Genomic DNA, 23,956 nt, shown 5'->3' with positions numbered 1-23,956 from the left:
ACTACTTTTAGGTGAAAAGGAGTGGCAGTGTTCGTTATACAGCATTTGAATAGACCGCACACATTTCAAAAAATAACTTGAATTTAAACAATTAAAAGCTTACAATAAAGTTAAAAGCATTTTAGCAACTTTAAAGATTAATTTGTTCATAATACATTCACAACTACAACTCCAGTAATTAACTTCTTGAGTTCACCGAATCCGAATGAGAAATCCCACATTCTTTTGACACAATTCAATAGATTGAATCAAATAACCACAAAGAACTGCACTGCAGGCTATTGCAATGCTCATGGTCAAGTTCTGTAGAGGAACACAAAGTGGGTTTTTAAAAAAAAATTACTCAATGACCCGAATACAGCACGGGGCCCTTTGGACTTAATCCAGTTCCTGCCAAGTGAACTCCCACTGGTTAAACTCCAAGATATCACATGTTTTTTTGATGACATCAACACTTTTCTGTACCGGATGTACCTTCAGCGGTCCCTGTTATGACCTTTGACATTTCTAACCGAAAATATTTGAGCTAGAACAATGAGGAAAATGTAGAGACCAGCGAAATTCAATGAAATCATATGGCTAGACAAATAATTTACATTTGCTGTAAAGCATAGACTCAAATGAGCTCTTTGCTTTCCTGTGTACCCTTTTACAGCCTAAAACATGTTGGGTAGTGATTCACTGATATCATTGTTTCCAATGACAGTGTTTTCTAGGTCAACTGACAAACATCAAAGTACATTGAATAGGATTTGTCTTTCGATTGTGCTTTTTAAATGCTTGCATCTAAATCAGTCTACAAGGCATGGCATTGGAAGCTTTCTAGTTGACGGAAACGTAGGGATTACGCCGCATAGCTTTCTACATTAATCTGCAGCCACATGAAGCCTTACCAGCCGTAGGAAGCCTGACTACATTCAAAGCGCTTCTGAATGAGTTTGTACGGAGCAAGCACACTCATGTTTTACAATCCATTCCCGAAAAATGGATGTGATGCAATTTGTTTTTATTTTTTGTCTCTTAAAAGGAGGATGATTCATGCCATAGTAGTTTTTACGCAATGACTAACTGCAATAAAGAACAGCACACATGTCCTTTCTCCTCTATAAACAGAACTTGGTAAACAGCAAACTTGAAAATATTTCCAATAACCCACATAAACACTCAAACATTTTAATTGTAAGAATACATTTTTTTGTCACAATTATTTAAGCTAAGAGCGATAATAGTTGTAATAATTGCTATGGAACTCACTATGTTTTCTAAAAATAATAATCATTCACTTTCGGAAACAACATATCTGGCAAAGCAAAATATGATTTAAGACTAAATGCTTTCCTTCTGCAGAGCATTCACCTCTTACACCTACACTGTACTGTATGCCAGAACAGAGCTGTTTTCACAGAAACAATGCAAAAGAAAATGTCCATTGACATTACTTTTAGAGTAATTGTCAAATGATCGAAATAACTTTTTTAACTTTCTACTAAACTTTTGCAATAAATTGTGACCTGTCAAAACAGGTCTTGCTAAACAAAATTATTTTCATCCTGTGCTTGTTGATATTTCCATTTTCAACATGCATACTTTCTAAAACTCTTGGGAAAATGTTCAAATAGAACGTTCCTTTAAAAAATAAATTTAAAAATGTGGAAGTTTTATTAATAGTTCAATACCACGTCAAAGCAGTGAGCACGCCCTTAAGATATTCTTTGGGAACCAAATGAAAAGTATGTTTGGTCCCCTCTCATAAACTCTGTATTATTGGGAGGAGAGGGTAAGCCCCTATTAAAAGCTTAGCACCATCTTCTACATTCTTATTGTCAAGTCATTGTTGATCGTCTTTTTCCAACCCTCTACACACCAAGATAATTCCTATATTATCACAAAGGCTAAAATGTCTTAATGCTTGTATATTTCTGGCAAATATATGCCACACTTACTTATTTTAAATAAAGAACTTGAGGCTTTGCAAAACCAAGGGAAAGCTGAACATGTCAGAACACAATTCAATTTCCAATTGCACAAAAAACCTTTCCATAAAATCAATGTATGATAAATCCATTGTATCTCAAAACCTGTGGAATATTTGGAGCTGTAGAGCTCTTTGTCAAACAACTGCTGGATTAGGGTATCTATGCCGTCCGAGTCGAGGGGGTTATTTTACCATATTCACCATCCTGCTCGATGCAGGTTAGTGATGGTTAGAGTATATAAAAGACTGCAAAGTACAGTGCAAGGATTGCATTTGCTACACTGCACTCTGCATAACAGAAGTCCACGATATCTGTTATGCGTGGTTGCTACCTGTGCAATATCTATCCAGGTTGAAACTGCTTAGCTTCCAAGACATGACGAGATCAGGTGAAATTCCAGGGTGACCGGTGATTGGCACAAAGTAATTACAAGGTAATAAAACGATGCACTGTCCTGATTCTAGACTTGGTTGAATAGAGATGCAGGTGATAGGAAACCGGTTACCTTAATGTCCTCAATGTCAGCTGTTTCCAGTTTCTGCTTGAAGTGGGTGTCCTTCTCCAGCACATCGATCACCTCTCGTAAGTAGCGGTCATAGTAGAGCCCAGTGTCCTGAGAGAGACGCGTGTCAGATTCTCCCTGAGCGGCATCACAATTTTTCGTGTTCATTTTCCAGTGTACATCATCTGCGGCCTACCTCATGATGTACACTATGCTTCCAAAGAGACCGGCAGTTCTGTGCAATGCCCCATTGCTTAAGTGCATCAAAATCACTTTTGTTTTGGTGCAATTTCTTAATTACTTTAATTAACTTTTGATTTTGCTTGGTAGTAGGGTTTTCATTTACTTCGTAGTGGCTGTATATGGGATTTGGTCCTCGTGTGTAATTAATATACAGCGTTATGGGGATGTTATCAGCATTAATGATGCAATATAAAATGTAAGTAATATTTATTATTATCTAGGTTATCCTCTCGTACATGTTATTTGTTGTGGCAGCCATTCAACTGCTAGGTCAGCCATTGGAACTTACTGTAAAAATGCTTTCTAAACAAACAAATGTGCAATACGAGGACAACGTGGTAGTGGTGCAATTTGAGAGCTGTAAGAGTACTGTATTATACTGGAACATCGTTTACCCACTGATTTCTCACGGCTCCCTTCCGTTTCGTCTCCACTAGTGACTGATCATCGTTAAGCTGATGGCTCTATCTTACAAAGGAGTGCATTTACATTGGTGGCCGACAGGTAGAGGCTTTTAAATGAAATGCATTTTTTCTATTAATTCTCCATCTTATTTTATTGGGGTATCTAAAAATGTATCACCCTGTACACTATAGATAATTACATATAAATACGCCCAAGGTACAAGATAACTATGTTGGCAATATTTCCGTGGACCACTAGAGCTACAGTGAGCTAAACCCTTAAACGGTTGTATAAAAAAAACATCAACATGATTTTCTCCACGATATTTTCTTAAATAATGACTTTCTTAAATGACAAATGCAAATAAAAATGCTCGAAGGTTAGGTAGAACTCACCTCTATCTGCTTTTCATCTTTTGTATCCTTAACCTCATTATGCTCCTTTAGTTTTGATTTGTCGATAGGAATAGCGCTCACGAAACTCAGCAATGCAAGCAGGAGGGTAAGGGCCAGAGCCCTTGATTCAAGTGCCATTCTCATCTGCAAGAGACATTTCATTTTAAGGTCACACAGCCTGCTGCAGCAGTATATACGCTGCTCAGTGAAGCTTAAAATGTTTTCAGCTTTATTGTATGGATGTCCAAAATACACTTCATTTTTAATATAGAGTAAAATATTAACAATATTTGCTACTACAATATGGTCATAAAACATCGTTCACTTAACGTCATTCTAAAAAGAGTGTTCATATCCAATGCATGTTCTTTGGTCACTGCCGCCTGTTGACACTGATGATTGGAAATGCATTCTGGCCGTACAAGAGTATGTCCTCCTCCTGATTAAATATATCAAATATCCACTTAATTTAACGTACACTGAGACCACACATCTCTTTCAATTGCAAGGGAACACACGATGAAAAAAGGCCGAGCACAAATACATGATTATAATTCCTGTCGCACATTATTGTAATTGTTATTTGTTTACTGTTAGTGTCACGTGATAAAATAGGCACCTGTAACTCAATACGTAGCTCGTTGTGTCAGAGAATAGCTTTGCAATGTGAAGTCACAAAACTAATCAATAGCCTTTATCTACCCAACAGTAGGACGGACACCTTTATATGACCCTCAAAGTAGTAGTATTACAATGGAAATAAACCAGAAATGTGTCATTCTCACAGCTGCAATATGCTACATGAAAAACTCCATAACATAGAATTATGTTGTTTGTGTATTTTGAGACGATCAACTCACTACACTTTAGCACCTGGTTTAATTACCGACTGCTGCCTGAATTAGAACAAAGGATCCCAGTGGTGTCTATTAAATGCTCTAACATGGTGTCAACCTTCTAAGAAACAGCACATGCATTTAATTGTATTACATTTCCATTAGCTAATTAATGTAAATAAGCCTACGTGTCAAACTAATGTAATCCCGTTTTAATATACAGTATCATGTCATATAACTGACATGTAAATACTGTAGTCAAAGTGTATTTATGCTCAAGGGGGCATAGGATGGTGCTCATTTCCATTTGTGCCAGTTACACATTCCCATAACAGAGGCCAAAATATCCAAAGGACAAAAACAATGATACCAAAATGTGTACACCTGGCACTGTATGTCTGCTTACTCCAAAGGTCTGACTGCCACGTGTGCATAGAGTGCTTATTGATTAGGTTATAAACAAATAGCACAGGCCTGAAGCTTATTTGATCAAATAAGTATACTTAAACCTTACAGCCATAAGCTTGCTTAATATAACACTAATGCCACGACATTAATGTTAACGTCAATGTAGTCGGAATACAGAAAAATCAGGGTTAGTGGTGATTTGGGTGGCCACCTTACACAAAAGTGGTGATGATGCATTGGCAGTGGTGCTGCTACAGGTCCAAAAAAACTAATTCGGCAATTACACTGAACTATTCTAATTTTACCAGGTAAGACCCACTGAGTTATATAGCTCTTTTTTCAAGAGCGACATGGCCACAAATGGTGGCTCAACTAAATGGTTTATCATGTGGAAAAGTATAGCAACCAAATACTCTAAACGCATGATTCTAAATGTGGAGGGAAAAACCAGAGGGCCAGGAGAAAAATCCATGCAACCACAGGGAGAGAAACACGCAAATTCCATATATACAGCAGGCGTCAGGGTTGGGATCGAACCCACGAGACCTCCATACCAGGCGAGGTAAAGGAAGCCATATACGGGCGACGTTTCGAGAAATTAACCTTCCTCATAGCACAAACAGGTTGTCATGGGATGTGGGGCTACGTTGTGAGTATATGACAGTGCAGTAAAATATATTATTGTACAATATACTTCTATGACCAGACGTCATTGGACACATCACCTGGAACTCTGCCAAAATCTAAACGTGACTCTAAAGCTCACCTGTTACCTCACAGCTAGACGGCGATTTCTTTAAATAACATAATTTAGTTTTTCGATTTAAAGCTTTCGTGACTGCAGGAATTCATCTTCTTGGTTCTTTCGGTAAAGTCACGTAGAAGGGAAATAATAAAGTAATAAAAATAAAACATAATAAAATAATATATTACTTTATTATGTTTTATTTTTATTATTTATAATATATTATTTTATTATGCTTTATTTTTATTATTTCCCTTCTACGTGACTTTACCGAACGAACCAAGAAAAACATTATTTTGCTCCCCGCCACCAAACCACAACAATCGGCATGGGTGGGGCGCTGCGGTGGCGAGATGTTAACTACCTCGCCTTGTATACAGGAGGTCGTGAGTTTGATTCCAATCCAGACACCTGCTTTACATTAAGAGTTTGCGTGTGTGTGTCTCTCTGTCTGCGTGGTCGCGTGGATTATTCTCCGGGTTATTTCCCTCCACATACAAAAAAACCCATTCGTTTCGAGTCATTCGACTGCTAGAAATGTTCCACATCACGATACGCCACTTTCGTCGGGCTATCATTTGTGGCCCAGATCGCTGCTGAAACAGAGCTACAGTAAATAGCTCGGTGGGCCTTACGTGGTAAACAATGTTTAAGTTTAATTGTAATTATGTTCAGGGCTCCCGCCTCGACCGCGTGGCTCGACCAAGGTGCCGTGGACGCGGTGTTGTGACGCCGGGCGGGATGGCGCCGCGCCTGAACCGAGACTTTTAAATGATTTTTCACAGCAACGAAGCCGTCACGCAGCCCCGGAAACACACCACCACACACACAGCCACACCGCGAGGTGTTGTTTATAGCAGCTTCTCGTCTTCGGCGCGACAATGAACGTCTTCACCATCACCTGCGTGACAGCGAGCGCCGTCATCAACAGTGCAGCCCCGGCAAAGTGACCTGGCAGGCCGACAAAACAACGCCCTGGCCACGAATACTGCGTTTGTTTAACGAGACACGACGCAGAGATGTATGGAGAAATGAACGCGACAGGAAACACCAACAACACCGGGGCGATAAAATTCAGCGGACTTACCCTCACGCCTCCACTGTACTGTACGTGGCATACGCTCAGCGACAACTAACGCGGTGACGTCAGGGGCTTGCGTGATGACATCACCGCACAGTCTCCATCGTGAACGTGGCCTTACGCGATTGCGTCATCGTACGCGATGGCGTCATTTACCGGGCGCACGCGATCCGCGACGTTCGGCAACATCCGACCTTAACGCCATGACGTCACGCGCCATGGCGAAAGGAACACTGTCGGCGTTTTGCCTGATGACGTCACTCGCTCGATAGCTCTTCAGACTTCGCGGGGCTGGGGGGGCGGGGCGGGCGCTCGGCGGGGGGCGGGGTGCGTGACGTCATCGCGCGCACACTGTCGGCGTTTTGCCTGATGACGTCACTCGCTCGATAGCTCTTCAGACTTCGCGGGGCTGGGGGGGCGGGGCGGGCGCTCGGCGGGGGGCGGGGTGCGTGACGTCATCGCGCGCACGGCGACGTCCCCCAGCGTGCGGGCGCGATGACGTCCCTAACGGTCCCTTTGCGAGTGCCGCGGTACGGCAACGTGCGTGATGACGTCACGACGGGCCCCTGCGCGGTGACGTCACGCGTTCGCTGTCAGTGTTGAGCAAAGTGGGGGGGGAGGGAGTGAGGGAGGCAAGGAGGTTGCCGGCGTCGAGTCGCTGTGGGCAGCGGCGGCAGCAGTAGCAGCAGCAAGCGGCGGCAGCAGAAGTAGCAGCAAGCGGCAGCTGCCGCATCGCGGCGAGTGGCCCGACTCCCCCCCCCCTCCCCTTTGTTAGCCTCGGCGTCCCGCGTGAGACCGCCAAGGGGTTACACTGCGTCGTCGTCGTCGTCTCCTCATCGTCGTTGTTGTCTCCTCATCATCGTCGTTGTCGACGGCGTCTCTCTCTCTCTCGTGAGTTGGTCAAGGCCTCGCTCACACGCGCCGCTGTGTAGTTCGTGTCCGTGGTGGCGAGGTGAAGGGAAGAGGAGCCGCTTGGAGAGAGAGAGAGAGCGGCCACAGGAGGAGGAGGAGGTGAGACTCGCACGGGACTTGGACACAGCATCATCACTGCCGATGCGTAATCTTGTCCAGCAGTGGATGTGAGCGTGGCTGGTAACGGTGAAGACGACAATAGTCATGTTGTTATGTAGTCACGAATTAGGTTAACAATGTAATGCAAGCTCGTTCGCTGTCAGTGGTATAGCAGTAATAGTCAAAATATGGATTTGGCACTTACAATGTAACGTGTCTGCATAAGAACTCTGTTAGATATTTCACTAACGACTTGTCTTAATCTACGTGCGATGTCCACCGTATTAAAACAACGTCGGTGTGGATGCAGTATTTATTGTTATTGTATCTATAAAGAGATTCCAAAGCGTGCCCTGGCACACACTTCGTTTTAAGTGGACGTTGCCATTCCAATGTTAATACATTAATATTAATAATTAATGAAACTGCAGTTCCTAGAGGAGACGTCTACATAGGCGGTGACATGAGGCGCTAGGGTGGATTATTTAGTCGACTTGGGGAGGTTTTCATCCAGCAGTGGATTGATTGTGGGTGGTGGTGGTGAGTGGGTGCGTGGTGGTGGTGGTGGTGGGTGGGTGGTGGTGGTGGTGGTGGTGGTGGTGGGTGGTGGTGGTGGGTGGTGGTGGTGGGTGGTGGTGGTGGGTGGTGGTGGGGTGGTGGTGGTGGGTGGTGGTGGTGGGTGGTGGTGGTGGGTGGTGGGTGGGGGTGGTGGTGGTGGTGGTGGTGGGTGGTGGGTGTGGGGGTGGTGGGGGTGTGGGGGTGGGTGTGGTGGGGTGGTGTGGTGGGTGGTGGTGGGTGGGGGTGGTGGGGGTGGTGGTGGTGGGTGGTGGGGGTGGTGGGTGTGGTGGGGGGGTGGTGGTGGGGTGGTGGTGGGTGGTGGGGGTGGGTGGGGGGGGTGGGTGGTGGGGGTGGGGGGGGTGGTGGTGGTGGTGGGGGTGGTGGGGTGGGTGGTGGTGGGTGTGGGGGGGTGGTGGTGGTGGTGTGGTGGGGGGGTGGGGTGTGGGGGGGTGGTGGGGGTGGGGGGTGGGGGTGGTGGTGGGTGGTGGTGGGTGGTGGTGGTGGGGGTGGTGGGTGGGGTGGGGGTGGTGGGGGGGGGTGGGGGTGGTGGGGGTGGGTGGTGGTGGTGGTGGGGGTGGTGGGGGGGGGTGGTGGGGTGGTGGTGGTGGTGGTGTGGGGGTGGTGTGGGGGGGGTGGGGGGTGGTGGGGGGGTGGTGGGGGGTGGTGGTGGTGGGGGGTGGTGGTGGTGATGATGACAGTTCTGATAATGAACATGTTTTGGCATTCCATCTGTGACCGCCTCTCCGAAATTCAAGCGCTTCGGTATTCACGTTGAACTGTAGGTGTGGGAAGCTAAGCAGGTTTGAGCTTGGATAGTGTTTGTATGGAGGGCCCACCAGGCACAACACCAGGGTGCTATAGGCAGGCTACATGGGGGGGGGGGGGCTCTCAGTGTTGGGCAGCAGAGGGCAGTGGAGCAAAACTCCTTTGTTAACCGGTAACCTCTTGGCTTTCCCCGCATTCACCAGCCGGCACTAGTTCAGATGCCAATGGTTGAATGGTCAAGTAGCTCCCACGATCCGTAATTTGGCGTGGGAAGGCCCTTCATCCAGCAGTAGATGCAACAAACATGTCACTTGACTTACCTAATGTGATGTCCGCTGCGTTGCTAAACACTCGGTGTGTCAATGCTATTGCGGTTGCTAATGTGGATGGCGTTGACTGACAATGACATTGTGAATTCCACTCTGCTATTGTAAAGTATATAGCGTCCAGCGCCGATGGTGAAATTGTCGTTCCTGTTATGATAGGAAGCCAACCAACATCTACTGCCCATGTTTCACTCAAGCACGTAGTATTAATATGACACTTGGTTATAAAGCGAGTTTGTTGTTCATAATTTAAGATACAACGTTTTTAAAGCACTGTTTAGGGGGATTGGTAGTATCCCTGATATTGTAGTGGCAGCACTACAAGGGGGCGTTGAGTATCTACGTGACTTTACCGAAAGACCCAAGAATATTAATTCATGCAGTCACGGAAGCTTTAAGGCAATCGGTGACATTGTATCTTCTGAAAATGGTCATGAGCGCACCCAGCATGAACCACCAACCACCCACCACCTCATTGCCTTCACCAACCCCACTCTGACCAGCATGGGGAAATGTGGTCAAACAAACCCCCCATCCACCAGTGTATAAAACGGCTCTGAGCATTCACACGAGGATGCCCACACAAATACTAAAACTTCAAAGTTAGTTTTTAATATATAACGAACAATTTTTTTTACAAGTAAGCGGTAACGTTTGAAGAATGCTAGCGGATGGCTCCATGCCATTGCACTCTGTTCCAACTTTACAGCATGTATGGTGATCGCTCTCAGCAAGGCCATACCTTCATAGTGCTATTATTCCTGCAGTATTAATATTCGTGTTATTATAAGAGCGGCTATGCTGAGCCAGCAGAGGTGCCTCTTTGGTCAGGGCAATACACGGTACACTGATGACACTGTTATTCATGTCATCTATTTTATTGTTGCATCTGTCGGTACGCTTCTTAAAACAATAACAAATTTGGTCCTGAATTTGAAAAGTTCAGTAGCCACCACTGAACGTGTAGTCCCAGTGCCCTCTCTGGCATTCGACATTTACCACTTCCATTGGGGGCAAATTTTGTACAGCATGAATGATGTTGAACTCCCTATTTAGAGGATGTATGTATGCTGAACGTCTTTCGTTTCATACATAGCCAGGATCTAGATGTTAAGGAAATTTGGGACTCATGAGAAGGAAAGTCGTAGCTAGAATTTATGACAATAGTGGCATGACTAAATGATTCTAAAGACTTTTTATGCTTTGGGATGTCTGGCCGATTCCACTTGCAATTGATGTTTCGAACGAAACCGGAGATTCTGCGGCGAATGCACGTGTACAACGAGGAAGCACTCGGATGTTCTACTCGCTATTTAACAACAGTATGAAACAAACTAGGGCATGGTCAGTATTACATTCTCAAACATTTACAGTTCAGGTATGCAAACAAAGGCACTGTACTCGGTAGGTAATGGCAATATGTCTTGGTAGTCCAAAGCATAGTGGCTGTACAACATTTCAATTAGAGAACTTAGAGTAGTGGCTATCTCAATAGTGCTCAATGAGGTCAAGGTGCTACATTCTAGCCCAAAGAATGTTGTATTTCTTATCTTTACAATGTCACCTTTCCGGTTTGACTGTAAGAATTATATGTATATTTTATATGTATATTTTATTATATTTTATTAATTATATGTAATTATATGTATATTTTAATGTCACCCGGCTACTTGCGAAAGAAACATGGCATGCTAATACACCTGCCATTTGAATTTTCAGTTTTAGTTGGTCACAATTGTACACCACAGTGCATGTATGCATGCATTAAAATGCAATGTTTTCTTGACTACACGCACAACTTAACTCCTTGTTCAGCATTGGACCTACACCATTTCCCAGTGGTGACTCGTGATGGCTGATTATGCCATTAATGTCATGGGGAGCAAGGTTCAGTGCACAGATTGTGGGCAGCGTGATCGATTTGCTTCATGTAAAGATTAAGAACTCCCAAGTGGCGTTGTTATGTGCTTCCACCGGCCAGAGTAAGACTCCGAGAACATTTCCATTATCCATATGTGCACGTTTGCCTTTGTCGGCAAAACAATGGAGAAAAAACAGTATTTACACAAAAGCACAAACATCCGCTTGTTGTCGTGTTGCTGACGCACTGGCAAAGGAAATATGTTTCGTGACTTTTTTTCACGTTGGGCCTTGTGTTAGGTGTCAAACATGTTATTGGAATACGTTTGATGAGCAGGCATGTTCGTAAATGTTTAACTGTCTATTTGTGTGTTGTCATCGGTAGGTTCTGGTAGGTAGTAATTTTGATAGGTTCTTTTCACAGTGCAATATTACTCCTGCTATATAAAAAAGCATTTTCATTTAGTTTATTACATTTTTTTCCCACCATAAGCATCCTCATGATGTTAGCGCCAGGGTGGCGAAATGTTGAGCTATCATTTGTGGCCAGGTTGCTTCTAAAAAAAGAGCTATACAGTATATCTCAGTGGGCCTTACCTGGTAAAAAAATTTAGTTTAAATAGTTTTAATTTGAGCATAATTATTTGATTCTGGATCTTCCTACAGCCATCGGGGCTTCAAGTCTTCTCCGTATTGACCCTGACGGCAACATACTGTATAAGCCTTTGCCCATTAACCTTCAAGTCTCTTATGCGTTAAATACATCATGCTTAAATTTTGTTGAAATTGCAGTTGAAACGCTTGCTCTGTGCGTGCCTGTTGAATGGGTCACCAGTGTTAGATTTCAGCGTATTCAGTTCAAAATCTGGCGGTAGCTGACCATAATTCACACCCTGGATCTCATTGGTCCTGGCACAGTGCTCTGATACATGGAGCCGATCATCCTTCTGAGATGCCTAAAAACCTCTGAGCTCAAAAAAAAAAGTACAATCCGAGATACCAGTGAGATTCGTCTGCACTGTGCTGTGGTACTGAACAACTGTCTCAGTCAATTCCTGCAACATGGGATGTGGAGAAAGTGTCAAGGTAGACACGTTTTTACTCTCGCATTTACATAATATCCTTTGATAGTAATTGAGTTACATTTTATGATGAGCGCTTAGGCTTTGAATTTGACGGTGATTGTTTTTGATGGAATCAGTTCTTATGAGTTGTAAAATAACTCAAAATTGAAACCCAGTCAAACTATTTGTTCCTCATACCACCTGGATATAGTTTCTGCTCCCTTTTGCTTAAGAATGTATTTGTGCCGGCAGTGCTATTTTTGAATTGTGTCCAAGATGCAAGCATAAAACCAGGCGCAGCACACATTAGTGAGCTTTTGACCGAGAAGAGTGCATTCCAGAATGCTTGTGTTCCATGCCGTGCTAACCGCTCATGTCTACCTGCTTTCCTCTCTGCGGATTGTTTTGTGATCGGTTTTTTTCTGTGTTTATTTAGAAATTGTGGAAAAGGGATGTGTCACCGCTTATGTATTTCTTTTACAGCTTTGAGGCTGGATTTTTTTTTACTTATTTGTTTGACTGACCAGGAATTATAAAAAGTCACCATGCAGAACTTAAACCTGTCATATCTAAAATGAAAGTTTGTGTGCATTGAGCAAAGAAGGGCAAAAGCATATAAGCTTAGGCAATGTTTTCGTTTCAGATGGTATATTTTTGATGCCTTTTAATTATGATGTAAAATGTAGCTGTTGCCAAATTTGGTACCACGCCTGCACGTGTTCTGCAATTTTTTCTTAACTTCCTCACAATCTACAAAGAGGGTTCTTTGTGACTTATCAGGATGGCCAGTCATAATAGAGGTGTTTGGGTTACGTGTCATCAATTCACTCCACGGTTAAATGCATCACATATTTAAAGCTGTCGTGACAAGTAGGGCCTAAGTTTACTTTTGATGTCAGCGCTTGTAAAGTTCTGAAAAACATTTTGTATTACCTGGCCACGTGCCGAATGGTTAACTACATATGGGCATGACAGCAATGCGAAGTTTTGGCATGTAAACTTAACGGTAATTGCGTTGCTTAAGTATTTGGGTGCATCATTGTTCCGTGTTACGATCTCGTGTTACTGTTTGATATGTAAAGATAATTTAGTACTGGTAGGAACCTCCTGGTTACACCAGCCCACAGGGGGTTATTGTGTCCGTCCGTCGTGCATCTAAAAATGGGAGGGGTGGGGCTGGGTGGAGATGGGAGGGTGGGGAGGGGCTGGGTGGGGAGGGGAGGGTGGGGAGGGGCTGGGTGGGGGGTGGAAGGGGTGGGGTTGGGTGGGGAGGGGCTGGTCACCCCGTGGTGCCCTTATAAAACTCAACGTTTAACCTACTCACGCCGGCTTGTGCCCGCCCTCACAGTCGGCCATATTTGCGGAATACACCATGCCGCCGTTGACCCTGGCCATTGACCGAGCAACCCAACGTTCCTACTAGCTCCCTCCGCATGAATGTGCTCATGTTGATGTTAGCGCAATGACAGCAAGTACGTGGAGAAAACAAGTTTCGTTTGTAATTTGAATACTCCTTCTCTGGGGCTCCTGAGTCTTGAGAGCTCTCGATACAATTCTAAAGGTCACCGTTATAATGCCTCTTTCCATGCAAGTCTTATCTTCATTCTTATCTGTAAGTACTGTTTATGTAATAGTCATTGATGTTGTGTTTTACGTTAAATATTCATCATTCTGTTTCCACTTTCTGTACTTGAATATATTCCGATTAATATTTAATGTCAAGTGTTTTTTTTTACAAATTGAGTGTTTCTACACAGCTATAGCCTACATTTCTGACCTTCACTTTTTAAAAGATAACAATGTACGAATTAACTTAATATAAATTCATTGTCCTTATTGAAACAAAATGAAAGATGGTTGAGGTTGGTAACTTGTTTGTGCCATTGATAACGTTAGGAATGGTTTTTATATGCCATTTCACCTTCGCGTTCTCGTCATGGATTTGGACTGAGAGTAATGGCATGTAATTACACAATTTTAAACTAAACTATTTAAACTATACTTTTATTATTTTACCAGGTAACACCTATATAGCTCTTTTTCAGAAGTAGCTTGGCCATGAAGGATAGCTCAACAAAGTGGTTTATCTTCTTGGTTCTTTCGGTAAAGTCACGTAGAAGGGAAATAATAAAATAATAAAAATAAAACATAATAAAATACAATTCTCACGACGTTTCGGCCACAACGCAAGCAGCCGTCCTCAGGTGAAGAACCGGTCTGTCGGAAAGACAGCGTCTGAATGAACACCACCAAGCTTGGCAGCGTATATTTAAGCTGGGTTAGGGGAGACAAAAAAGTGGTTTATCGCGTGGAAATTTATAGCAACCAAATACTCAAATGGATGTTGATTCTAAATGTGGAAGGGAAAACTGGAGGCCCTGGAGAAAAATCCACGCTACTAAGGGGAGAACGTGCAAACTCCAAATATACATGTGTCAGGGTCAGGATTGAACCCACAACCTCCTGCATACCAGGTGAGGTAGTTAACATCTCGCCACCGTGGGGCCCCTTTTGAAAATCATGTCACAGACTCTTCAGCATCCTTGCCACTGCGTTTATTGTAATTCAGCAGAGCAATTGCAGTGCTTTTGTGGTAATCGATTAACTTAGTTCAAACTGACTGATTTAAGTGGCACGTTCCACCAGCTGACAAGAAACTACCATCTTAAAAATCTGTTGAGAGTGCTCTGGTAAGGTGTGTTACAGCTGCCGGCACTGGTTCCTCTTTGAGTTTCATCGGACTGTAGTTCACTCTGTCATGAGATGTGAATGCGGTAAAGTTGAAGTGTTACCTAACCCTTGGGTATAGATATTTAGATGTCATGGTTTGGTTGTTAAAATTAAGCCAAATAACCTTTGCACGTCTTGCTTTTTCCCATTATGACACCGTTGAAATAACATGCCACGGTGACAGTCGATTTGTTGATGTATTGTACTGGTGACACGAAAAGGTCACTTGACATTTCAACACAGAAATGGGACACTATTTATAGAAGCTATTGCATATATGGCCGTTTTGTGAGTCAACTGCCGGATGAGGGACTCTCCAAGCCATGCAGGTTGTCGGGGTTAATCGATCGCACTTCGCTATGCTGATAGAAACCTTCGTTAACCATTCAGATTAACCTGTCCCATTTAATTATATTTTTGTTGTTTTATAGCTGAATTGATTGTGTGACATTTAACTTCACCCTCAAGTATTTGTTGTGTAATATATCACCATTCTGTACATTCTCATCTGCCCCTTCAAATTTATTTTCTCACAATGTCATATTTTCCTGTGGTTTATCAGTTCCTGGTTGCATAAAATGGAAATCAATGACATACATTGAACAGCAGGAATGTTATCACTTAAAACAGGGTTCTCATCTCTAATCTAAATGATAAATATTCCCAAAAGACAAGGTCTGTATAATGCTTACTTGACACAAATATGTGAAAATTATGAATCAACCATTGGCCCTTCTTCTCTGTGGGGTTGATAGAATGAATGCCCCTTTGTTAAAGTAAATAATTGGAATGATGACTGGTCCCCACAATAAGAATGTGGAATTACCAATGCACTGCCACATGCTCGTTTGAATGGTGAGATATTTCACTTTCAAGGCGATGGTTGAAATGTGTTCATCTTTGTGTTACAGGATCTCCTCTGGATTTACAAAGCACCATAAGGACATGCAGTACCGTAGCAACGCTTAGCCGAGTCCCATCCCCCGCAAACTGAATGGGCAGCGTTCTTCGCTTGAACACGTCCCGTTGAGCTGCGCACGTGACCAGAACCACGGGTAACCGTCCATGCGCCGCGAAAACAAGGACTTGACGGAGCGTGCGTGACACACGGGGCGGCGCGAAAGGAGCAATGGCACAGCTGGAGAGTGGAGGGATGATGCGGAGGGGACCGTCCTCGGCGAGGTCCGGCGCCCGTGTTCGCGCCTACTCGGCCGAGAGCGTGGGCATGGAGGAGGCGCTGCGCATGGAGGCTGATGCGCTGGCCAAGCTCCAGAAGAGCAAAGCAAAGGGTGCGGTGAGCCAGCACGGCGGCCAGGCGGAGGCGAAATCGGCGGGCAGCAGACGGGAAGCACCGGCAAGCGGCGCTTCAGGTGGGGGGTGTGGAGCGTGGTGCGTTTGTTGACGTTGTAAAATGCGGTCTTCCCAAACGGGAATTTGGTTGGATGCTCGTTGTCATTGGTGGCGTTGAGCCGGCATGCCCTTGCTGGCGGGGCCAGTGTCTATAGAATGGCCACTGTTGACTTTCCATGAAGTAGTGTCAATTGTATTGATCACTTACATTAGAGATTATAGGCTGAATCCAAGCTCAACTGGGGTTTGCAGCTGCTACATTTTGATTATGAGTTGAGCGTTTTGACAACGGTACTACCCGGCTAGATTTAATCTATAAGTTAGTTAAAATATCCTTGTTGGCTTGTCTGCTCTTTAAGAGAAGCTTTACGTGAAACAGTCGACTGTGTTAGTGTCTATGGTGAAGTCAGCATTGGGGTAGTGGACAGCTCCATTGGCATCCCCGAATGAGCATAGAAATTCTAGATTTGAAGCTTTCATGACTGCAAGGATTCATATTCTTAGGTTTTTTCGGTAAAGTCACGTAGGTAAAAAAATTTAAATTTTACTTTTATTAATTTCAATTTTTTACCTACGTGACTTTACCAAAAAAACTTAAGAATATGAGCATAGAAACTTCCACTTCACATGGTTGTAGCCTTTCATCCATAGGATGGGCAATGTTTATGTTGTAAGGCAGCGTTATTTACAGCAAAATCCCTCGAAAGTGGAATAATTGGAGGGAGATCCTCCAGTTATGGTGGATGTCTGACAAACTGAGAATCTGAAATTGCGATGTTTTAATCACGTATACATGCAATTAATAACTAAGATTAGCTACATCTTTCCAAGTTAAATGTGTAAATCATGACCTCAGCAGTACAGTATAATCCAAGTTGCTTATCATCAACTAAGAAGCAGAGACAGGCTGAGTGAGGCTCACTGGATATGGAGGACTAAAGAGATTTGCTGATGGCCTTGAAGAATGTATTTTCTTAATTTGGGAAATAAATGTAAAATGAACGTGAATCAAAATAAGTGAGCAACGGGCAGAACATGCGGCATCCATTCCAGCAGGTTCGGAAAATTGTGTTAAACATAACCTTGAAATGATTAGTGCACACGTGTGTATCATGTTCCACTAATTAATTTGTACTTAACCTGAATTCTGTTTTTTTTTTCGAATAGATTTGTACTGTCCTTTATTGTTGTGGTTGTTTTAACTCTTTGCCTATGCATTCTTTGGAATTCTTAATTATGCTTTATTTGACAAAGCTCTCGCAATACTGAACTGTTTGAATAGTTGGCAGACGAATTGAGCAGCATCTTTGCAAGCAACTCAGCTCCATATAAGACTGACACTGCAGGCCTTTCATTTGGTAATTCTACCAAGCACAATTCTAGATACATTGATTATCGACATGGCACACTTGTCCACGTGGTCACACGAGTGTCATCTCCTGGGGTTGGGAATAAAATGTTCTCGCCAATTTCTTCCGAAGTCAATTTACTCCCAATTCCATCCAGATGGTTATTTTTGCTATAGTCGGTCAATCAGGTTTCAAGAGAATATAGGGTTCAAGTCGTAATGAATGGGTAGCATTTACATCAGTGGCCTGCTGGTAAAAGCTGCCAACAATCGATGCTGTATTACTGCAAAGTGCTGGGACAATTTGCTCATGGTTGTAAAACGTTCTGATAAGGGCAGGCTCTTCTGCTGGTGTAGGAGAAATATTTTTGGGTGCTTGGGCTTCTTAACGTTCTGCCCTTTGACACAGAAGGACCTTGTCATCGAGTCCTATGAATCTGTGTATTATAATTGTCATGTCCGATCAAGAATTCCAATATCTGGATCATTGCCGCTGCCTGAAATTTGATGTCTCCAGGCTTCGGCCATGCAAAATGTCATAAATGTGCATTTGGCTTTCGGACAGTTTCCGTGCTCTGAATATTGTGGAAACAAATCTGTGTCATTTGATTCGGAGAGAATAGTACAAATTCTTTGTCCTGAATGCCAAACACCATAACAACACACTTCTTGCCATTGCGTGAAGGAAATGCTCGATAATTTGTATTCCTTACAACATGTTAAAACATCCTTTGTGTATTACACACGTGATGGGATATGGTATGATGAAATGGTGATTGACTCATGCTACTCAGATTGGTCCGGTGCAAGTGCTTGTTGCCTGAAGATAACTTATGTAATACTCAGGATGTAAAATAAGACTGGTGTGACTTAATGGGGATTTATCATGACTAATATATCCTCTATGCTTGAATGTCATTGCTTGAGGTGGTCTCCATTTTCACCTTGATATCCATAACCCGTATAGGTTTTGCATTCATTTGGTCCGGGTTGCTTGCACAGATTGGCTATGCCATGAAGCATGAACATGTAAGCTTGCATATTACGCAATATGCACATTTGAATAGCTGGACATTTTTATATTCACATCCCTGGCAGGAAATGACACAGGTTGTCTCTGTGCCAACGTGTAAGATCCTATTGTGCAAATATTACAACCGGAGCATTGCACAATAGCCTACAAAGTGCTGGCGTCACCTTATATTTGTGCGATCACATTTGCGGAAGCTGCCGTTTTTAAACGTGATCTTGTAAACATGCTGTTATAAAGGATGCCTAAGAAATGTTTGATGGTATGGAGTGGCAATACTGAACATGTGGACCCTTGGAATTGCACTCTGACACATTCGGCTAATCATGATTAAGTTCATGGTGCGTACAGTATTTTCAATATGTAATGTATTATTCCCAATGCGATACACGGGATGAAAGACAAAAACATTACATTTGTAAATAATAGGAGTAATGCAAATTACACTTGGATTTATTACGTAAGTATGTATGCATGTATGTTGAACTTCTTTTGCACCGTACGTAGCCAACCATGCTAATCGGAGGTGTAAGGGAAAGAGAATAAACTAAACAAAAAGCAGTTCTCAAGACATCAGTATTCAATCGAGATTTCAAAGTTCGTATCTCCAGTGGCTTCCGAATATCGGAAGGAAGGGATCATAGCTATTTATTCTGTGCTTGGTTTTATTTATCACTGGTTTTTGCCAAAGGTATTACGTATTATGAACAACACCGGTGATAGATCGACAACCAATATTGGGAAGAGTCATGAGAATGGCAATAATAACTAGCACTGCCCGGCCATTTGCACTGGATGCTTGGCCATGGTGTAGGGGTGGGAGGGGGCATGCGTCACGACAGCACCGCAGCAACCCGGCTCGGCACTGTTTTTTGCGGTTGACGTAATCACGGAAATGTGTGCAGTGACGTCACTACCGCACACTTGTCCATCCGCGTGTCAGCCAGCCAGCCAGCCAGCCATCAAAACTTCAAAAAATTATATTGTATAACAATTTTGAACTTGTAATGCCCACGCTCGAATAGAGAAAACGACTTGGAGGGGCAAGTAACCACAGACAAGCGGAAAGGCAATCGTGCAATGATCCGGTCAATTATCGAGGGTTATCATGTGAGAGGAAACTGGAGAATAACAACTAAATGACGGAGCAGAAAAAGGGAGATATGGAGCAATAAAATAGGAATATGTGCGTGATTGTTTGCATTGGTAAAGCATCGGAGGAGGCAATTGGAAGCATTCACCTGGCAGTAGGTTTAGCGTGGCTTATGATGATGCCAGATGGTGTACCCTGTGACATTTTTACAGTCACAGTTGAGGTTTTGTGCAGTTTTACTCGGGTAGTTTAAGTCAGCTTTGCCAGGTTAACGGTAAAACGCGTGCGTGTACTCCACAGGCCCTGCGCGGTCCCAGCTGGACAGCGACCTCATCTCATTCCCAGAGGGTGACTTGGAGCGCCGGTGGCAGCAGAAAGCAGCCGAGGCCAAGGACTTGGCTGACCTGGAACTGCTACTGCTCGTTAATGGCACGGGCACCGGAACGAGCACCATCACCCCTGCTCAACCAGCGCCAGTCGTGTCCCCAGCACTGCCAACGGTTTCTGGCCGTGCTCCCTCTACCCCGCTGCCCTCCTTTTCACCCCTGTCTGCACCAAGCCATGCTGTGCTGCAAACTCAGATGCTGCCGCTGAGTCGGAGCTTGCCACAGAGCCAGACGCTCCCACCAAACCACCTCATGGGCGCTCTGCCGTTCGCCGCGGCACAGCAGCAAATTTCGTTGTGTCCATCCGGCTACAGTCAGCCCATGGCCGGCTTTGCCAAAGATTCCAACCTGCCCAGAAACCATGCTGTGGCGGCTGTCTCGTACTCGTACCCACAGCTGCAAGCCGCTTTTCCACAGTGGGGCGCCGCTGGGAGCCTCGCTGCTTTCCCAATGCACCGCCCGGTCGTGGGCTTCACGCCACCTGGAGCCGGCTACACGCATGCCGCTCACACGGCCGAGTGGGCCGAGGTCTACAACAAGATCGCCACCATCAAGAAGACGAGGCAGAGCGAGAGCCAGGGAAGCGGCCAGAAGTCCCCCTCGGACTTTGAAGCGTTGGACCTGAACCCCGTGTCGCTCAAGTCTCCGGAGACCCCGCGCTCTGGAGGCTGCGACTGGCTCGACCTGGACCCGATCGGCAAGCTGCCGCAGACGGTCGGCGAGTCGGCCAAGATGAATGGCGGAGTCAAGGGCGTTGAGAGCCGGACCGGGGCCATCGCGGCGGGCGCTGCCGCCCCTGACAAGGACCCCTGGGATGCAGTTCTCCTGCAGCCGCAGAGCCAGGCCGGCAGCCAGAAAAGTGTCACGGTGGGTGGGTCGCTTTCTTGATTGGCGGCAGGTGCAGTTTTGTGTTCACGTCCGGGATGTTGTTAACATTTGATTAACTGAAAAGGAATGGTGGGAAGGTGAAGGAAAAAAAATGAATTTCAATTTCGTGTTTAGGTATCAAATTTGAAAGTATCCATGTACTTTGTATTTTTTTTCTTTGAATGGGGACCTTGGGAATGTGTTAATAACGAATGTGGTGGGGGGGGTTTAGTCATGCCTGTACATCGCTGCCAACAGCCCCTTACTTTCTTGTTGTTGTATACTTTTGTAAATTGTTAGTTGCGTGGATTTGTTATGTCTTGTTTTCTGGTGCTCCAGTAATTGCCGAGGGATTGTTCGCTGATGAGGCACGCAGTGATCTACCTTCACAGAAAACGTCAGTCTCTAACGCTGCCTTGTTAACAGCAGATACTGATGTTGTAATTCTCTAGATATTTAGCTGCTGGGATTTGGGGACATGCCGTCAGCTGCTTGCAATTTCAACCGAATGATGAGAGTGAGAGCCTCTGTACTCTACAGACTAATATCTTACTCTGATGAATGTTTACCATTCCTCGTGTAGACATTTTTAAAAATAGGTAATTCCCTTATTTATTTGACATATTTTTATTTGAATTCCTGCAGCAAAAATAAAACTGGATTTCACTAACGGTCACGAGGAAATGGATTATTGTAACTCACAAGAAACCACTGCCCACTGTAATCGATTGAAACAGGAAAATCATTGTCCTGCTGTTTGCTGAATCCCTTGCTGGGATTTTTTTGTGGATGAAAATATTTTCCATTGCAGCAACCATTGTGTAGCATCCCATTTCTATAACGTTTCATTGTTGAGGGATAAAAATAACTTAAGGTATTAAAATATTTAAGCAGGCTTTATACTATGAACATTAACGATAATGAAAAAAAGACCAGTATCAATCATGCAATTGTTTGCATGTTTACGTGAAAGCAAGTTATCCCTGCCTTCACCTCCCCCTCTGCACCCACACTGACCAGTGTGGTGAAGAATGGTCAAATCGCCCTCACGACACATGGCACGGGGAAGTCCTCATCCCGAAGTGGATTGACACGAATAGCAGCACATGTGCATCGTTGTAAAAATCAAAACCATTCACAATCCTCGCGTGTTAAGTTTCATTTAAACAAAGGTTGCGTCCTAGGCTGTGCCGAAGAGCTATGAGCGGTTCGAATGTTATCTGACAGAATGGGAACAAATTGCATGTCCATCTGCAAACGCTGAATTCACAGGAAGCAAATGGCAACTCTGATGGGAATCGGCTGAGCGGCCCCGTGGAGGGTCGCCCCATGAGCCCGGCAGCCTCAAGGCCACTTTCCAGGACACTGTCGGACGAGGCACCGTCGGAATCAGGATCTCGGGGAAAGAGTAACATCTCTAGCAAGGTACAGCCCTCACTAAACACCGCTGTGTTTTTTTTAGAATGAAAACTCATTTCTTTAGAACTGCTTTTTGGATTTTAGTTTGTTGTCCTTCCCCCGAACCGACCATTAACACACATACGTACACCTGACGATTTACCACCCCAGCGATTTGCTGAGTTGTCACGACTCACGGTGACGTTTCGATTGTCTTGCGCCGATTATTTTTGTATTTTATTCGCCATCTCGTACGCTCCATCTCGTAAGTACACCTAGTAAGCCCAAGAATGGCAACAGCGTACTATGTGCATTTCGTTCCCATGAATTGTAAATAGTTGCTATATGCACGTTGTTGTATGCATTTATCATGAGCAAAATAATGCGTATGAAAAACTGTATGATTTCAGTAATAAATCCGTGCCTACAGGGTTTCCAGTTTTTTATACTTTAGTGTAAACCAGACGCCTACTACATTGATACTCCTTGCAGTCATGTAAACCACAAGGTCAGCAGACCAGCTTTCATTTGTTATCGCTTCATTTTAATATCACACGCCTGCTGTCTGCACTGATAGCACTTATGTGGAATGCATTACCCAGTACGGTAAAACTGTGTTTTGTGGAGCCTTGTAAGCTTTCCCAATGATGTTTTTATATAGATATACACACACAGTATTGTCAGCAAGTTGCGTGGATTGCATCCATATACCAAAATGTAGGATTGTTCATTATGTGCAGTGGATATTGAACAGCAAAGTGTATTGAGTTAAATATTATTTTCGTCTAAACATGTATCAGCAGTTTGCTGACTTCTGGTTAAAAGAAAACATTAACCAGATGTTGTTATTGTCACTCAGTGACTTTGTTCGTACCAGATTGTCTTCACCGGACTTGGTAAAGTCAAACATATTTGGCTCCAACACTAAAAAAAATACCAAGGCGTCAAAGTTCTCAGCTTTGAAAACATTAGCGCTATGAACAATGCTTTTCATGGCTGTAAGGGCGAGGGGTTACTCAGTAATGAATGGCACCGTAGACCCGGCAACTGCGTGCGTTCACGTGATGCAAGACATTTGCCAAGTAGACAGCATGACGTGTGACCTTGGGTTCTTCTAGCAAAACATTTTACATTTTAAAAGTTCTTTGTACAGAGCAGGAGTTTGGCCAAACTTCAGGCAACTTGTTTGCAATTGGAATTAAGTTCTATGTGTAATATCGGAAACTGGGACATGGAAAGAAAACACATTTTCACCGTCACACATGATGACGTGGAAAAGTAGACGTTCTGCCTAAGTGCATTGCACTGCACATAACATAAGGCTACGAATATCTGTCACTCAAGTGACAACCATTCTTATTTAGTTTTGTTCTCATACAAACAATGATATTCTTCATACTGTCCCATATGTACATAATATAACATCTCGATCAGGCAGGTACTTTTGTGTTTTATGCCTGAAGTCTGTTGTTACGTATTAAATGTTACATCTCACGTGGCCCCAATTGGGCTCGTGGAATGGCAGATAAACTGGACATGAAGCCACTAAGTTGAGCTATCGTTTGTGGCAAGGTTGCCT

General features: G+C 43.9%; 2 protein-coding genes across 4 annotated transcripts in view; one reads left to right on the top strand and one right to left on the bottom strand.

Annotated features, from left to right (window-relative positions):
• Positions 1 to 6,751, bottom strand: part of LOC133350336 (nucleobindin-2-like) — a 107,810-nt gene extending 101,059 nt beyond the window's left edge. The window contains exons 1-3 of one of the 3 annotated variants that reach the window (XM_061564591.1): positions 6,598 to 6,751; positions 3,522 to 3,665; positions 2,482 to 2,589 (exon numbers count right to left, since the gene is read on the bottom strand). In XM_061564591.1, coding sequence (XP_061420575.1) covers positions 2,482 to 2,589; positions 3,522 to 3,665 — 252 coding nt within the window. In that variant the 5' untranslated portion in view covers positions 6,598 to 6,751. Of the gene's footprint in view, positions 1 to 2,481; positions 2,590 to 3,521; positions 3,666 to 6,348; positions 6,518 to 6,597 lie in introns of those variants that run through there. The other 2 variants (XM_061564589.1, XM_061564588.1) reach the window with 2 other exon arrangements.
• A 442-nt stretch (positions 6,752 to 7,193) lies between these two features.
• Positions 7,194 to 23,956, top strand: part of LOC133350335 (phosphatidylinositol 4-phosphate 3-kinase C2 domain-containing subunit alpha-like) — a 70,197-nt gene continuing 53,434 nt past the window's right edge. The window contains exons 1-4 of the mRNA XM_061564587.1: positions 7,194 to 7,602; positions 15,817 to 16,275; positions 20,027 to 20,979; positions 22,252 to 22,404. Coding sequence (XP_061420571.1) covers positions 16,035 to 16,275; positions 20,027 to 20,979; positions 22,252 to 22,404 — 1,347 coding nt within the window. The 5' untranslated portion in view covers positions 7,194 to 7,602; positions 15,817 to 16,034. The remainder of the gene's footprint in view (positions 7,603 to 15,816; positions 16,276 to 20,026; positions 20,980 to 22,251; positions 22,405 to 23,956) is intronic.

The sequence above is a fragment of the Lethenteron reissneri genome, chromosome 33 (genome assembly GCF_015708825.2).
Source record: "Lethenteron reissneri isolate LAM-NWPU_2019-01 chromosome 33, ASM1570882v1, whole genome shotgun sequence".
NCBI classification, from domain to species: domain Eukaryota; kingdom Metazoa; phylum Chordata; class Hyperoartia; order Petromyzontiformes; family Petromyzontidae; genus Lethenteron; species Lethenteron reissneri.
Note: the sequence above shows the minus strand (reverse complement) of the source record. Positions and strands in the feature narration are given on the sequence as shown.